Here is a 16,286-nt window from a genome sequence, read left to right as displayed (position 1 = left end):
ATCATAGCAAAGCTTAACACGGATTTCATATCCATCATTTTTAAATAGAGTTGGGAACAAATATTATCTTGCGCGATTGCGCGTACAAAACATCATATCAGAATCAAAAGAGGCGGCGGAATGTACATCGCCGAACATATGCACATATCTCAAAAAGCCAGCAAGGCTATCAAATATGTCAAAAACCGACAAGGCTATCATATATGTCAAAAGCCGACAAGGCTATCAATTGGTACAACGGCCCAAAACACATATACAAATGCACGCCGACAAGGCTGCCATAACGAATAGCATCATACAAACACATCGGAACAGAAGTAGGCACACACACCCACAACTACGTCTACAGACCTCTAAACAGACAACCGAATCATATGGCGGGACAGGGCCCCGCCGTACCCCTGAACAAATATATATACATACTCGGCGAACAAATATATATACCAACTTATATGCTCTGAAATGAGAAGAGCACTCCAAACAGCAGAAGGGGATGTCCTAAACTGGTGAATCACCAAACTGTGCGTCTGTACCTGCGGGCATGAAACGCAGCCCCCCCCCCCCCCCCCCCGCGAAGAAAGGGGGGTCAGTACGAAATATGTACTGAGTATGCAAAGTAGAATATACAGAAAACAAACCTGAGACATAAACGAAACAGAAGTGTCGAACATAAGTGCAAATCCAATCATATCAAAATGTTTAGTTTCAAACATGTAAGTCATGCATAGGGTACAGAAGAATATGGTCGCCCGCCCGTCGATGGCGCCATAACACAGCATAACACCAGAAAGTTTCAAATCTCCGTAACCCCGTCACGTATCACATCACTACATAACGCCATACACAGCATAGCACCAAATATAAGTGGAACCCGACCCTCTTTTGCGAGTAGCTCGGTGAACCATAAACACAGCATAACTCCGGAGTATAACAAAGTGCGCACGACAACAGAACCGGCCTGGGACTCGGCGAAAGGAATAACAGAATGCACGAATAGAATCGTGAGTAGTTATATGCATAAAATCATTTTCATAAATTCAAACATAAGCAAAATGGTCATATTTGAAAATCGAAATAATGGTTATACTAATCTTTCAAAAGTTCCCGAATTACATAAAGGGAAGTCGCGGGACCCACGGACGGGAATTTACCCAAGTCGGGCCCGCTTATGGAAAACATACTCATTATACATAATGCAAACTCTTATAAAAATATTGGAGCAATCCGAGCATTTATACGAAAGATATGACATTCCAAATTTACGAATTCTTTAAAGTGAAACCCTTTGGGTGCAAAGTTCGGAGAACAATTATTTCGAATACATAAAGATTCATATTTCATCAAATCATGCATAAGAATGCCAAAGAACATATACGGATCATAACATGCTCTGTTGTCGGATTTGGAATTTCCTTAAGGCTCTAATTTAGCCTATGAAAAACTAAGACATGCCAAAAAGAAAGGAAGTTGCCTTACATACCTCGTACGCACTCCAAGATGGCCAATCTAAAGTAAATATCCAATCTACGCCTCGGGCTCCCCAAGGTCTACAAATACGCCAACGAATACCAAACATTAGCTAAGGGCACTTAAGCCATTCTTTCCAACTAATCATTAAATTCTGCAGAAAATTCGGCAGCACTTCCCCTGTAAATAGGCCATCCCGAGAATTTATCTCGCTCAAAATCAACAACAACAACCACAATAACCAACCTAGTAACATTGATAATCAATTCGAAAGGCAAAACAACATTAATAGCTCTCTTTTACATCTTTCAACAACCTTCCAAACATTCGATTCAACGGCTTACTTTCAAGCCACGATATCGTTCGTACATTCTATTATTAACCCGAATCCTTTCCCACAATATTATAGGACTTCTAAACCATTCACATAATTTTTCCAACGATCCCAAAAAAAATATCCAAGCTGGCCGAAACCAGTCCCTAACCGAGCAGCCCCTTTTTTTTTTTTCATTTTTCCTCATTTTCACATCATGTTTTGTATCAACAATTCACAATATAATGATATACTTTCTCATAAAATATACGAATTACGTCAAACGCACAACAAGCCTCAAAACAACCCGCATAATCACAACATCAATCTTAAGTCATTAAACACTTATTTCCACTAGAATTCATAACGACGACACTAAAGCGCTTAAACGAAAATAATGCGATCTTCGGCATATTATATGACTCACATTCGTCCACACTACACATATACATATGTTAATGGTTCTCACATATAAGGATTGCATTCAATGCACAAAGCTCTCCAAATCAGTCCGCACATTTACCATATCAATTTCGGGCATTAAACTCTCATTTCCAACATAAAAGTCACCACAATAACCATTACGACGCTAAGCGATAATAATTCATTCTTTGACAAACATTTGGGACCATATGTACGGCCACACCCACCTTTGTACATATAGATGGTTCTAATTTATTTCTTCACTCTACAACAATCAAATACGCTACAAACAATTAATTCATCAATTCAATCACAACACCCATTTACACAATCACACCCACATTACACGGCTAACACACCCATCACACAACCCAACTCCAACATCCCATATTTCATGATTTTCACCCATATTAACATACTACAATATGCATACAACCTTTATAACACAAAAACAAGATTAGAGCTCACCTTTCTTCTTCAATCCCCCAATAGGCTAGGGTTTGCAAATGGGCAAAATAAATGGTTGGATGACCCAAACGATACTTCCACGCCACTTAGGGACCTCGATATAGTGGGTTTGAACCAAAAAATTAATTTTTAGAAGGCTTGAAGTGGAGTTGGTTTTTCTCCACCCTTGGCCGTGAGCTTCATGGTGAAGCTCTTCAACTTGGCTTTATTTCTTTCTAAGTGTTAAGTGAGGAAAGATGAACTAGAAGTCTTCTTTTAAGGCTCCACAAAATATCTCTATGTCCTTGGCCCACACAATGTGTTGGACCAATTAAAATTGGCCACACAATGTGTGGGACCTTTTTGTGGACCACACGGCTACAAGGCCATTTTTGGGCAAGATTTTTTTTAATTCCAATTTTATGAATTGTGGTCCCAATTTTCCCTAAGTGTTCAATGCCAACAATTTCATATATAACTTATGTCTCAAAATAAAATCAAATGGTCAAAAGTCCCGACTTCAAATCCCGGAATAGTCTTGGTCTTAAATTATCATAGTTAATCCGGGTTGTCCCAATGTATAAAAATACGGGACGTAACAGTTTCCCTCTGTTGGTTGCCTGCTCCAACCTCAGGTAGGCTTGTGAAATCGCAATCTATGTTGGTTTCAACAGAAACCAAACCTTCCAGTACCTTAACCACCAATTTCATGGATGGCCTCTTTTTGAAATCACCCTGTAGACACCATGCGGTGAGGCTCATCATTTCTGTCACTGCTTCTCTATGGAGTTGCATATCCTCATTGTTTTTGTCAACCAAATCCTTGAGCTGCTTTTGTTCTGCTTTTCTCCTAAAAACACTAAGCAAATGGAAATCTTCTTCATCAGCCTGAGACCAATCCGAAAAAGATAAGTTTCCAAAATGTTATAGATATGATCTTTTATCATATAAATCGATTAATTATGAAAATAAAAGTGTAATACTCTTTGTAGTAGCGGTCCTTCTATATCGTATTAACAATCGAAATGTGGTCCAAAGAAAAAATCTCTAGCCCGTTCTAGTGAAGGGGCGCGCTATTTGTTATTCAAGAATCGAAGTCGATTTGCTTTATAAAAAGAAGATATCAATGAACTTCTATGAAATGGTTTCACGGGATTCAGCCAATTGTCTTGATTGTGGAATATCATTGAGAAATAGGAATCTGGGTTACAACCTTTGTAACTTCATGGTATACCCATGGATTGGCCAGTTCTTAGTTGGAAGGCTGCAATTTCTTAACTGCCGCAATTTCTACTCCTGCTAATAGTTTAGCACATTCGTTGTTGTTACTATAGGGTCCTGAAGCACAAGGAGATTTTACTCGTTGGTGTCAATTGGGGGGGTCCACCACTCCGGAAGGGCTAGAATTCTAACCTTGTGTCAGGACCTACGGGCCACCTTAAATCTAAGAGGCAGAGACGGCGGGTTGGTCCGGGTGGAGAGAAAAAAAAATGCAAATTCTCTCGCCCACAGAGAATTTCCAAGAGCACAATTCCAAAAGCATACACATCAACTTTCTCAGTGATTTCTGACCTCAACCATTCAGGGACTAAATACCCTAGTGTTCCTCTCACTCTTGTAACCACTCTGCTTTTCTCTTTCTCAATTAGTTTTGACAATCCAAAATCAGATATCTTAGCATTGAAATTTTGATCCAAAAGGATGTTTTGTGGTTTAATGTCCAAATGAATAATCTTTTGGCTACACCCATCATGAAGATAAGCTAACCAAAGTATATAATTACCACATACCGTATCAAATATCATGAAGGGGAGCCTTAGCGTAACTGGTAAAGTTGCTGCCATGTGACCAGGAGGTCACGGGTTCGAGCCGTGGAAACAGCCTCTTGCAGAAATGCAAGGTAAGCCTGCGTACAATAGACCCTTGTGGTCCGGCCCTTCCCTGGACCCCGCGCATAGCGGGAGCTTAGTGCACCGGGCTGCCCTACTTACCGTATCAAATATCATAATACTGAAATAGCGGTATATAAAAATTTTCAATTTCGATATGATAATTGGTATATACAATACCAGGCCCACCCCTACACTCAGCTGATCCCATTCCATTTTCGTCCCAAAAAAAATGAAGTACCTTTCACTTCTCTTAACTCTCTCACAAACTCTTCTCTCATTTTTCCCTCTCTAGCCATTGCCGCTGCCTCCACTGCACCACCACCACCAGAGAACAACTCTGACCACCACAACCTGCAACCCACCTCCTTCCATTCTCTCAACTCTAAATTTTATTTTATAATTATATGATTTTTTAATCTTGTAAGATGTGGCCTTCTTTGGCATGTGGCAATTTACTTGGTCACATGTATTTCTTGGAGCCAAAGTTTGATTTATTCTTGGAGAGCAAGTTTGTGTGTGAGAAAATCTTTTCTCTTACTACTACTTGGAGCCCAAGGATTTGCTACTATAAGTGGAAGGTTTCTCTTCCATAGTAGACACACCAATTTGAGAAGAACTTAGTGAGTTTGTGTTCTTCTATAGAGAGTATTTGTAAGAGAGCTGTGTTGGGAAACACTTGTGTGAACCCTTCTTTGGAGTGATCTTGTGAGGTTATTCTCTTGAGGTTTTGGGATATTAGAGTATTTAATTACTCTAATTTTGTACTCTCTTTTGTTGTTTGTACTCTCTTTTGTATCCGTTGGTGTTAGTAAATTTGCTCCTCTTTTGGTTGTGAATGTAGGTCAATTTGACAGAACCACGCTAAATCTTTGTCTCCTATTATCTTTGTTATTGTCTTTATATTGACTGCTTTGTCTAATTCCGCACTATCCCGGACTCCCGATCCTAACAAATCTCATGGTTTACGTATCGGAGTTGCTATAAATTTGTTTAATATTCTATTGTTTCTGCTTGTGAAATGTTTTGCTTATCTTCATGATTTAAAAACAAAAAAAAAAAAAAAGAGAGAAATGATTAAGTTTTTGGCTTTGAGCAATGTTCCAGTGCTGCGTTGAAGATTTAGAAATGAGATTATTCCAACACTGAGTTGTTATTACTTGAAGAAGCATGAAAGTTTAGCATCTTAAAAAATCAATTTGAAACGCATTTTGTGAAATTAGAGATGAGATTATGATAATACTCTGTCTCGTAAGTTTCCGACCAAAGTGATGATGAATAGATATCCCAAATTGGCCAATGAAAAAATAACCGTCAATTGTTGAGGCCTTCACTTTTTTTTTTTTTTAGGGGTGGTGTGGGGTGGCGTGGGGGCAGGGTAGGTGGGGTGGTACAAAAAAGCAAAAAACCAAAAAAAATATACAAAACTTTTTTTTCAAAACAAAATTAATTTGGGAGGGGGGGGGGGGGGTGGTGCAAAAAAAAACAAAAAAGAATTTTAAAACTTTTTTTCAAAACAAAATTAATTTTTTTAGGGCGGGGCGGGGAGGGGGGGGGTGCAAAAATAAAATAAAAAATATTCAAAACTTTTTTTTCAAAACAAAATTACTTTTTTTTTGGAGGGGGTGGGGTGGGTAGGGTGGGGCAGGAGTGGGGTGGGGTGGTGCAAAAAACAAACCAAAAAAAAAATCAAAACTTTTTTTTCAAAACAAAATTAACTTTTTTCTTTATATATATATATATATATAAAAGGCTTACTACATTTGTTTTTTTAAAGAAATGGATGTTGAAAAATTATTTTTCCTTATTCTACAAATAACGATTTTTCAGATTTCTTTTTAAAAGAATAAATCAATTTTTCAGTAATAAAATGTCATGTGCAATTTAATTTTTTTTTTTTTTTTTAAAATTAGTGTTGTCCGTTAGTCAAGGGGAATAAATTCTCAAAAAGTTGAATTGAGGGGTAGTTTTAGCAAAATAGATGAATAAAGGGTATTTTTATACCTTTTCTAAAAGTTCAGGGGCATTTTTGTTCTTTTCCGTTAAATTTATTTGGGATTGTGACTAAAAGTGCACCACTTATGCAAACATAATGTACTATTAGTGCACCATGTGAAAGAATATGTATAATTTTGATCCAAACCCAAACATTATGTATGATTTTGGTCCTTTTCTCGACTTGTTTTCCCTACTTTTATTAGGGAAGTCATTTTCCCCATTTTTGAGGAACTTATTTTCCAAAAGAAAATATTTTTCAAAATTTTTAATCAAACGAACATGGAAAAATTGAAAAACATTTTTCGGAAAATGTTTTCCTCCATACCGAACACACCCTAAGTGATCATTCATGAAATTTACCCTAATTTTGAGCCAAAAACGTAAGATGGTAAAACTGACCTATTTGAGATACTTTATGTTCATTTTTGGCCCTTTTCCTTTCAAATAACAAACCTTATTCATGTTTCACCTAGCATTTGGAATGTTCCTCACCCTTCTAAAACTTAGTCGAATCTCAACTGTCATTCCATAGATAACCACTTATAAATGCACCGAGGTCCCACTTTGGAATTTCCTCCTCTAAACTTTAATTCGAATTAAGCTGTTGTCTTCACCAATACAGAATATCTCATAAAACATATTTAATTTTAAAAAAATCCCACCTGAACAATAAATTGCAAGTGGCAGAGCGTGTGTCTTACGCCTCATGAGGTCAGATTGATTAGGGGATCGAAGTTATTGACATGCTAAATCCAGAAACTAACTAAAATTAGGATAAATTTGAATATGCACTAAAGAGTATAACAAAACTCAAATTACTCTTTTTTTTAACAAGTCAAATTCATTATGTGTTTGGTAAATACCTAAAACACATATAAATCAAAATAATTAAAAGTCATAAGTTGATCTCCCAGCATATTAAAAATAAAACTCCTAACTCCCTCTCTACTACATTGTCTTTGTTTCTTGCTCTCCTTATACACGTATTTTTTTTAATTTATAATTTATAATTTTTGTAAATAACGTTAAGGACAAATTGGTCATTTTAATAGCATATTATTTATAAACATTTTTTTTACCAAACAATAGATTACTTAGTTGCTATTAATTTCAAACACTTTAATCTTAATATATAATTATTTATTTATAAGATTAATTTTAACATTAAATATTTATCAGCTACTTTTATTAACCTAATTCAAACAGGAAATATTAGGCTTTACAATAGATCCTTGCAGTCTGGCTCTTCCCCGAATCCCGCACATAGCAGGAGTTTAGTGCACTGGGCTGCCCTCAAACGGCTGAAATTCTATTGTCTTAGAAAGAGGCAATCCATCCATATTTCTTACTTTTCTGTTTATAGTTGTTGAAATAATTGAATACTGAAAGAATTGTGTGCTCTCCTTATACATGTATTTTTTAATTTATAATTTTTGTAAATAATGTTAAGAACACATTAGTCATTTTGATAGCGTATGTGTATAGACTACCGCCAGTTGAACAAGGTCACCATTAAAAATAAGTATCCTCTCCCCAGAATAGACGACCTATTTGATCAACTTCAGGGTGCTCAATGTTATTCCAAGATTGACCTCAGATCAGGCTACCATCAGTTAAAGGTTAAGGAAGTTGACATTCCGAAGACCGCTTTCAAAACCCGTTATGGTCATTTTGAATTTCTTGTCATGTCGTTTGGGTTGACGAATGCACCAGCAGCTTTCATGGATCTTATGAACAGAGTCTTCAAGCCTTATCTTGATTTATTCGTTATTGTGTTTATTGATGACATATTGGTGTATTCCCGTAGTGAGACAGATCATGCAGAGCATCTCAGAATAGTGTTGCAGACACTCAAGGATCGTGAGCTTTATGCAAAATTCTCAAAGTGCGAGTTTTGGCTTAAGTCAGTGGCATTCCTAGGCCATGTGATTTCAGGTGAAGGTGTTAAGGTGGACCTTCAGAAAATTGACGCTGTTAAGAACTGGCCCAGACCCACCTCAGCATCAGACATCAGAAGTTTCTTGGGTCTGGCAGGTTATTATAGGCGTTTTGTTGAGGAATTTTCCTCTATCTCAGCTCCGTTGACTAAGTTGACTCAGAAGAAAGTCAAATTCCAATGGTCAGATGTATGTGAGCAGAGTTGAAGAAGAGTTGAAGAAGAGATTGACTTCTGCTCTAGTTTTGACACTACCAGAGGGAACCGAGGGATTCGTTGTTTATTGCGATGCTTCGGGAGTTGGTCTCGGATGTGTTTTAATGCAGCATGGTAAGGTTGTTGCTTATGCGTCTAGACAACTTAAGACTCATGAGAAGAATTATCCAACCCGTGACTTAAAGTTAGCAGCTTGTGGTTTTTGCACTCAAGATATGGCGGCACTACTTGTATGGAGTACATGTGGATATTTTCACCGATCATAAAATCCTGCAATATATTTTCAAGCAAAGAGAGTTGAATCTTAGGCAGAGAAGATGGCTCGAATTGCTTAAGGACTATGATGTGGATATTCTCTATCATCCAGGGAAGGCGAATATTGTAGCCGATGCTCTCAGTCGGCGTTCCATGGGAAGTTTAGCTCATGTCGAGGCAGACAAGCGAACTATGACAAAGGAATTCCACCGCTTAGCAAGCCTAGGAGTTCGACTTCTAGACTCTGGAGATGGTGGAGTTGTTGTTCAGAACAGGGCTGAATCCTCCTTAGTAGCCGAAGTGAAAGAAAAACAGTTTAGTGATCCCTGCCTGTTACAGCTGAAGGAGGGAATTCACAAACACAAGACTACGACCTTTGAACAAGGGGGGGATGATGGTACTTTGAGGTACAGAGGCAGACTATGCGTTCCAGACATAGATAGGCTCAGAGATCAGATTATGTCTGAAGCCCATAATTCCAGGTATTCCATTCACCCAGGTTCCACAAAGATGTATCATGATCTTAAGGAGATTTATTGGTGGAATGACACGAAGAAGAATGTAGCAGATTTTGTGGCTAAGTGTCTAAATTGCCAGCAAGTGAAAGTCGAACACCAAAGGCCAGGTGGGTTAGCTCAGAACATAGACATTCCCGTCTGGAAATGGGAGATGATAAACATGGATTTCATAACAGGTTTACCTCGCTCTTTTCGAAAGCATGATTCGATTTGGGTGATTGTAGATCGACTTACCAAGTCAGCTCACTTCTTACCAGTGAAGACTACAGATTCGGCAGAAGATTATGCCAAGTTATATATTCAAGAAATCATCCGATTGCATGGGACTCCTTTGTCCATAATTTCAGACCGTGGTGCTCAGTTTACTGCGAACTTTTGGAAATCCTTTCAGAAAGGATTGGGCACAAGGGTGAACCTCAGCACAGCTTTTCATCCTCAGACAGATGGACAGGCAGAGCACACTATTCAGACTCTTGAGGACATGTTGAGAGCATGTGTCCTAGATTTCAAAGGTAATTGGGATGACCATTTGCCTCTCATTGAGTTTTCTTATAATAACAGTTACTACTCTAGTATCCATATGGCACTGTTTGAGGCCTTGTATGGGCGGAGATGTAGATCGCCAATTGGTTGGTTTGAAGTTGGTGAAACAGAGTTGCTACGGCCAGACTTGGTCTATCAGGCTATGGAGAAAGTCAAGTTGATTCAAGAGCGTTTGAAGACGGCTCAGAGTCGCCAAAAGTCCTATTCGGACATGCGGCGCAGACACTTGGAGTTCCAAGTTGATGATTGGGTGTTCCTGAAAGTTTCGCCTATGAAAGGCATTTTGATGGGATCCAATTAACATTCCTTATCTTCTGTAATTCCTTTGTACTCTACAACACTGACGACTCTTTTTTTTTCGACTCACTTCTGAGCAATTTATCATTGGGAAAAACTAAATTACTTACATGAACGGGTTGCTACTGCATTCATAACTGGCATACTCCATCTTAACGACATAATTCTGCTCACACTGTAAATCTTAGGACAACCCCTTTTTGACAACTCTTAAAGGTTATTCTTCTGTAGTTTGCTCTCTTACGACTTAGTTGATTTCTTCTTCCACTAATCACTCTACTCCGAACTTAACTTAAGCCCTTAGTTTCTAACACACATTCAGGATGTATCCGAACTGTCACCCACTTAAGATGTTCATCTAACTAAGGAAATCATATCATACTTCTACTAGTTCTGCTGAAATTGCTAATGCATTGTATCTACTCAAAACTTACTTACTATTTTTCTGTTAATCACCTACTAGCTTCATATTTTCTTATTTTGCTCTGAATAACCTAAGTTATTTCTAACTCTCCCTCATCATCTGACGCTATTCTATGGTTGCATACTATCTTTTCTGAACTATGGATCACACTTAACAAACTTTCATCTATCTTATACGAAAGATTGGAACAACTGAACCCAAATTTTCTATACACTTCAAAATCGTATCAGACTATACACTTCTGGGATAAACACTTACTCACATAGCTTAAGCGAGAACTGTCACATCTTCTTATATCATAATAATAATTACTTCTTATAGTAACTTATAACCATCGTACTCTCTAACTCTGATCTGACTAACTTAAACAAACTAAAATCATTCTCGAAAATTTAATATCGTCTGCTCATGGTTATTATTTCATACATACCTCTTTTCTTAACAGGCACAGTTCGTACAAAAATTTTATCTGTGGTGATAACTGGGGATGCCTCTTTATCCTGACGACCTGCTGAAGCTTCCAAGCAGTCTTCACTGAGAACTGAAATATCAGGCTTGGCTGTATTACAACCGGACTGAGCTTGAGAACTAAGAGGAGCCACCGAAACACACATTAAGGCCCCAAACGATACACCCCTTGGTGTCTCCTATAACACTTGTTGCACATAAGATTCTGAAAACTTCTATGGCTCACACTGGTATGTCACTGAAAGGCGTGCTCTTAAAATTTGTTTCTAGCTGAACTGGCCTTTTTGATCATATCTAGACCTCAAGACTAGTGCACTAGCAGCAGATGGAGTGGGTCCTGATAGCTTCCGGTAGAAAACTGTCTGCCCCCACCTCCTTGAGATCCTCCATGATTTATGTTTCCTGCAGACTTAGCTCCTTTTCTAATTTCTCTGATATCCTCTCCCTGTTGTATCCCATTCTCCTTTCTCAAGAACATCATTATTATTCAACTTCCCATTCATTATACAACGACCTTTCTAGGGCAACTTACATTTTATTCACCTTTCAATAACACCTCAAGTCTCATTCATTACTAGAAAGTACTTCACATTTGTACCCCTATGGATAATCAACCTCAGTTGGGCCTTGAATTACCTCTTCGTCGCCTGCGCATTCGAAACGTACGTAATTCGATAGGAAGAGAAGTTACTTATTGCTCTAAGCTTCATGGCACGATCTAGAGCAGAAAGAAATGAGACAAATCCTGAAAGTCTTAGTGGTCAACTGTTTATATGTGTAGGGGCCCTCACACATATAAAAGAGACCCCACTGGACACGGCTTCATAGACTCCCTAAGACACTTGAACCTAGGGCTCTGATACCAAGCTTTGTCACGCCCTGAACCTGGGCCTGGACGTAACACGGCACCCGGTGCCTGACTGTATGTGACCGAGCGAACCAACTGGCTGGCTGAATCAACATGTGATACCAAACATAACTAATTTATAAAATAAAACTAACACATGTTGATTAACTAAAAGTCTGACTGAAATATTAAAATGCGGAAATACTTAGACAATCTGAAATATCTGAACGTAGCCAACATGGCTAAACCAAAACGACTGAAAACCTGCCAACAAGGCTAACATAATAAATATCTGACTGTCCAAACTGTGTCTATGAAGCCTCTAAGAATACTGAATAATAGAGTTGTCTATAAACTGAAATAATTAGACAGCTGACAAGGCCCCGAAGGAATTTGGGGCTCACCAGTAGCTGATACGTGCACTCCTAAAGAGATGGGTCGTCAACCTGTATATCGTTGCCTGCATCGCGAGATGCAGGCCCCCAAGCAATAAAAGGGACATCAGCACATTTGAATTGTACTGGTATGTAAGGCAATTGAAGTAATAAAATACTGAAACTGATAACTGTAACTGTAATAGCAAGGAAGTAGAGATATGAATACTCCCTGCTCTGTATCTGAATCATTTGTATTATCTTTGTTTGTATATGTGGGGCCTCGGCCCAATAATAAATACACGCTATGGCCTCGGCCTAGTAGTGCGTCAGTCAATGGCCTCGGCCATGTATACGTATACACAAGACTGTGCTGTGCCCTCAGGCAAAATCACATATGTATAATTATGGTTAATTAATAAGGACTGAGACCATAACAACAATGAACAATGCTGAACTGAAATAGATATGCTAGACTGAATTGAAAACACTGACTGTTTCTGAGCATACTGAATTTCTAGACAGAGACTCGTATGGTAACAATACATAAGTCTATAAAGATTACGTGCTGAGTTCATGATATTCGAATTGATAACCATGAACGAATTCTGTAACTGCAACTTTAGAAGATAACAGTTCTACAACATATCATAAAACTAGGGCTAAACTGTATTCTGAGTCAAATTACTGACAAGTATGAAGAATGAGGCGTAGGGAGAATCATAAACATTCCCTAACGTAGATAGTTAGCCTCACATACCTTAATTCCAGCCTTTGAGCGTAATACAATGTTCGTCAACCCTTTCAACTCTGATCTATATCAATACAAGTCAAAGGGATTCTATATTAGCAATAATATCCATGCTTTTAGTCATCTAAGCATTTTATCAAATACTTAGTGGGCATAAAGCTCCACAATCTCCATTAATGGTGATTTCCTCACCCAATTCCCATTCTATTACTTCTAGGTGATTCTACAATCTCAATTGGGTGTAATTAGGATCATTCTCCATCACCCATATGATTATAACAATCTCAAGTCAACGATCCAAAACCCTACTATAGTTCGTGTAATTCTCTTTACTAAACCCATTTACTATTCTCCCAAGAACTCATCAATTCACTATTATGAATGATTAGAGTGTAGAAGCATTACCTTTTTGACGTTCAATCCTCTTGAATTCAAGTTCTAGGGTTTCCACGCCCAACAATAATGTTCCACTCACAACTCTATCAATTAGAAGGGATTACTCAAGTTAGAAAGAGATTAGGGACTTGAATTCAATCTAGAATCATGATAAAACTTACCTTGTAGGGTTCTTGAGGCTTGGGATTTGTTCTCTCTGACTTTAGGGTAATTTTTCGTGACTAGGGGTGTTAGGAAAATAAACCCCAAGCTTAAATATAACTTAAAACGCGAAATTCCAACTTTTGACCCGAAACCCGGCCTGTTATGCAATGGGACCGCGACGCACATACAACGCACGACCATCTGCAGGTCAATATTCAGAAAGGGGGTTTTTGTACGATCGGCGTGCGACGCAGGGCCAGCGCACGCGCCCGCACGCGCCCTCTCAACAGACCTGTGTCGGTCCTGCACAGTGTTCGGTAAAATGGACATAACTTCCTATACACAGCTCTGTTTGGGCTCCACAATATACCGTTGAAAAGATATTTCAAAAGGCTACAACTTTCATGTTTTAAGTTTCCTCAAATTCCCAACGGACTTTCACAAACTTTTACTGGAAGGCAGACGAATCGAAAACTTAGCCGATTCTATAGAATTTTAAGTGTCTTACTATTAGCCATATGTAGACGATCATATCTCCTTGCTCCGACCTCTGATTGACCTGGTCCATATATTGTTAGAAAGGTATTTCTACGTATTACAACTTTCATTAAGGGTACTTTCCCAAATTCCCAACTAATCAAGGAGTTATGGCTGCCCGAAGTAGGCCTGTCAACTATTTTCGCAAAACGTTCAACCCTTCAGTTTTTTTCCAATAGAACTCTAACGATACGGGGTGTTACATTATCTCCCCCTTGGGATCATTCGTCCTCGAATGATGGATTCTGATAAAGAGTGACTTCCGAGACATGTGCACACTAACTGACATGAGCACATGAAAACTGAACTGAAAAAGGTCTGAACTGAATTATCTGTTGAACTGAACAACTACTAAGCTGACTGTCTAACAGGCTGAATATTGATAATGTAGAAACTGTAGAAGGAAAGATCTGAGAGGGGAAGGTACAATACCTTCACCGGTTTCTGCTGATTCTTCAAAGAGATAGGGATAGCTGGACTGCATGTCTTCTTCGATTTCCCATGTAGCCTCTTCAACTTTCTGACTTCGCCACAAAACCTTTACTGAGGCTACCTCCTCAGTCCTCAATTTGCGAACATGGCGATCAAGTATTTTCACTGGGACTTCTTCATAAGTCAAATTATCATTGACTGTTATGCTATCAGTCGGGACAACCAATGACGGGTCTCCCACACACTTTCTCAACATGGACACATGAAACACTAGATGCACAATAATCAAGTCATGTGGAAACTCAAGCTTATAATCCAATTGACCAACCTTTCGTTGGATTCTATATGGTCCAATATGGCGGGACTATACTTCCCCTTCTTACCAAATCTCATGATACCCTTCATAGGTGAGGGCTTAAGAAATACCCAGTCATTAACTTCAAACTCTAAATCTCTCTGTCTCACATTTGTGTAAGACTTCTGGCAATTCTGAGTCATTTTCAAACGCTCCTAAATCAACTTGACCTTCTCCATAGCCTGATAGACCAAATCTGGTCCTAACAATTCTGCTTCCCCAATTTTAAACTAACCAATCGGTGATCTGCACCTTCACTCAAAAGGGGTTTCAAACTGTGCCATCCCAATACTAGCATGGTAATTATTTTTGTAAGTAAACTCAATAAGAGGCAGGTGGTCATCCCAATTACCATTGAAATCAATGACACATGCTTACTAAACTGAATGAATACATGATTACTGAATTGCTGAGATACTGAACTGAATGTCTATTGAACTAACTGAATACTAAGCTGACTGAATACTGGATTAATTGAGTACTGGAATGGCATGAATATTATAACATGAGATTTGAATAGTGTATTTGTCTAATCATCGGGCTGCGGATGAAAAGTTGTGCTGAGGTTAACCCTAGTACCCAATCCTTTCTGAAATGATCTCCAGAAATTTGCTGTGAACTGGGCACCATGATCTGAAATAATGGACACTAGGGTCCTATACAATCTAGAAATTTCATTAACATATGACTTGGCATAATCTTCTATTCAATCTGTGGTCTTAACTAGCAAGAAGTGTGTTGACTTCGTAAGTCTGTCAACAATCACCCAAATTAAATCATGCCTCCTAGCTGAACGAGGTAGACCTAGAATGGTGAGCTTCTGACATAATTATCTCTCTGAGTCCATCTACATGTAGAACGCATAATTTGCCTCGGTATCTCAAGGTACCATTATCTCCCCTTTGTTCAAAAGCTAAGGCTTTCTGTTCGTGAATTCCCTCTTTCATCTACAGCAAGTAGGAATCACCAAACTGCTTCTCTCTAACTTTGATGACTAAGCAGGAATGCCATGTTCTGGGCAATAACTCCACCCACTTCGGAGTCTGAAAGTCGAATTCCTAGCTTGGATAAGCGGTGAACTTCTTTCACTATAGTTCTCTTGTCTGCCTAAATCATGAGCTGTACTTCCCATACTTGATTTTTTTTCTGAGATACTTCCTAAAATACTCATAGTACTGTTGTGGGCAAAGTCTTTGACTAACACCTTAAAGATTAGAGTCACGTGCAATGGCACTACCCTTGTGGCCCATAACTAG

The 16,286-nt window shown here is 38.6% G+C and overlaps 1 protein-coding gene and 1 long non-coding RNA gene across 2 annotated transcripts; both read right to left on the bottom strand.

The window, feature by feature from the left end:
* Positions 1-293: 293 nt before the first annotated feature.
* LOC132618841 (uncharacterized) lies at positions 294-2,878 on the bottom strand. Its single transcript, XR_009574356.1, has 3 exons — positions 2,672-2,878; positions 1,481-1,547; positions 294-533 (listed from the first exon to the last, which is right to left on the bottom strand). It is a non-coding gene; the product is annotated as an uncharacterized LOC132618841 (long non-coding RNA).
* Positions 2,879-3,281: 403 nt separating this feature from the next.
* LOC132619417 (G-type lectin S-receptor-like serine/threonine-protein kinase SD2-5) lies at positions 3,282-11,340 on the bottom strand. Its single transcript, XM_060334330.1, has 5 exons — positions 11,157-11,340; positions 4,781-4,924; positions 4,180-4,412; positions 3,344-3,538; positions 3,282-3,290 (listed from the first exon to the last, which is right to left on the bottom strand). The coding sequence occupies exons 1-5, from the start codon at positions 11,338-11,340 to the stop codon at positions 3,282-3,284; spliced, it is 765 nt and encodes a 254-aa protein (XP_060190313.1).
* Between the last annotated feature and the right edge of the window lie 4,946 nt (positions 11,341-16,286).

This window comes from Lycium barbarum, chromosome 11, assembly GCF_019175385.1.
Source record: "Lycium barbarum isolate Lr01 chromosome 11, ASM1917538v2, whole genome shotgun sequence".
Lineage (NCBI taxonomy): Eukaryota > Viridiplantae > Streptophyta > Magnoliopsida > Solanales > Solanaceae > Lycium > Lycium barbarum.
This window is presented reverse-complemented; position numbering and strand designations above follow the sequence as displayed.

Excerpts from the sequence above, each read along its gene's own strand:
- LOC132619417 (XM_060334330.1), bottom strand. The coding sequence starts at position 11,340 with ATGTGTGTTTCGGTGGCTCCTCTTAGTTCTCAAGCTCAGTCCGGTTGT. Across the intron at positions 4,413-4,780 it reads AGAGTTAAGAGAAGTGAAAG|CTTATCTTCATGATGGGTGT; the intron begins GTACTTCATTTT and ends TACTTTGGTTAG. Across the intron at positions 3,539-4,179 it reads ATGTGTATGCTTTTGGAATT|GCTGATGAAGAAGATTTCCA; the intron begins GTGCTCTTGGAA and ends GATTGGTCTCAG.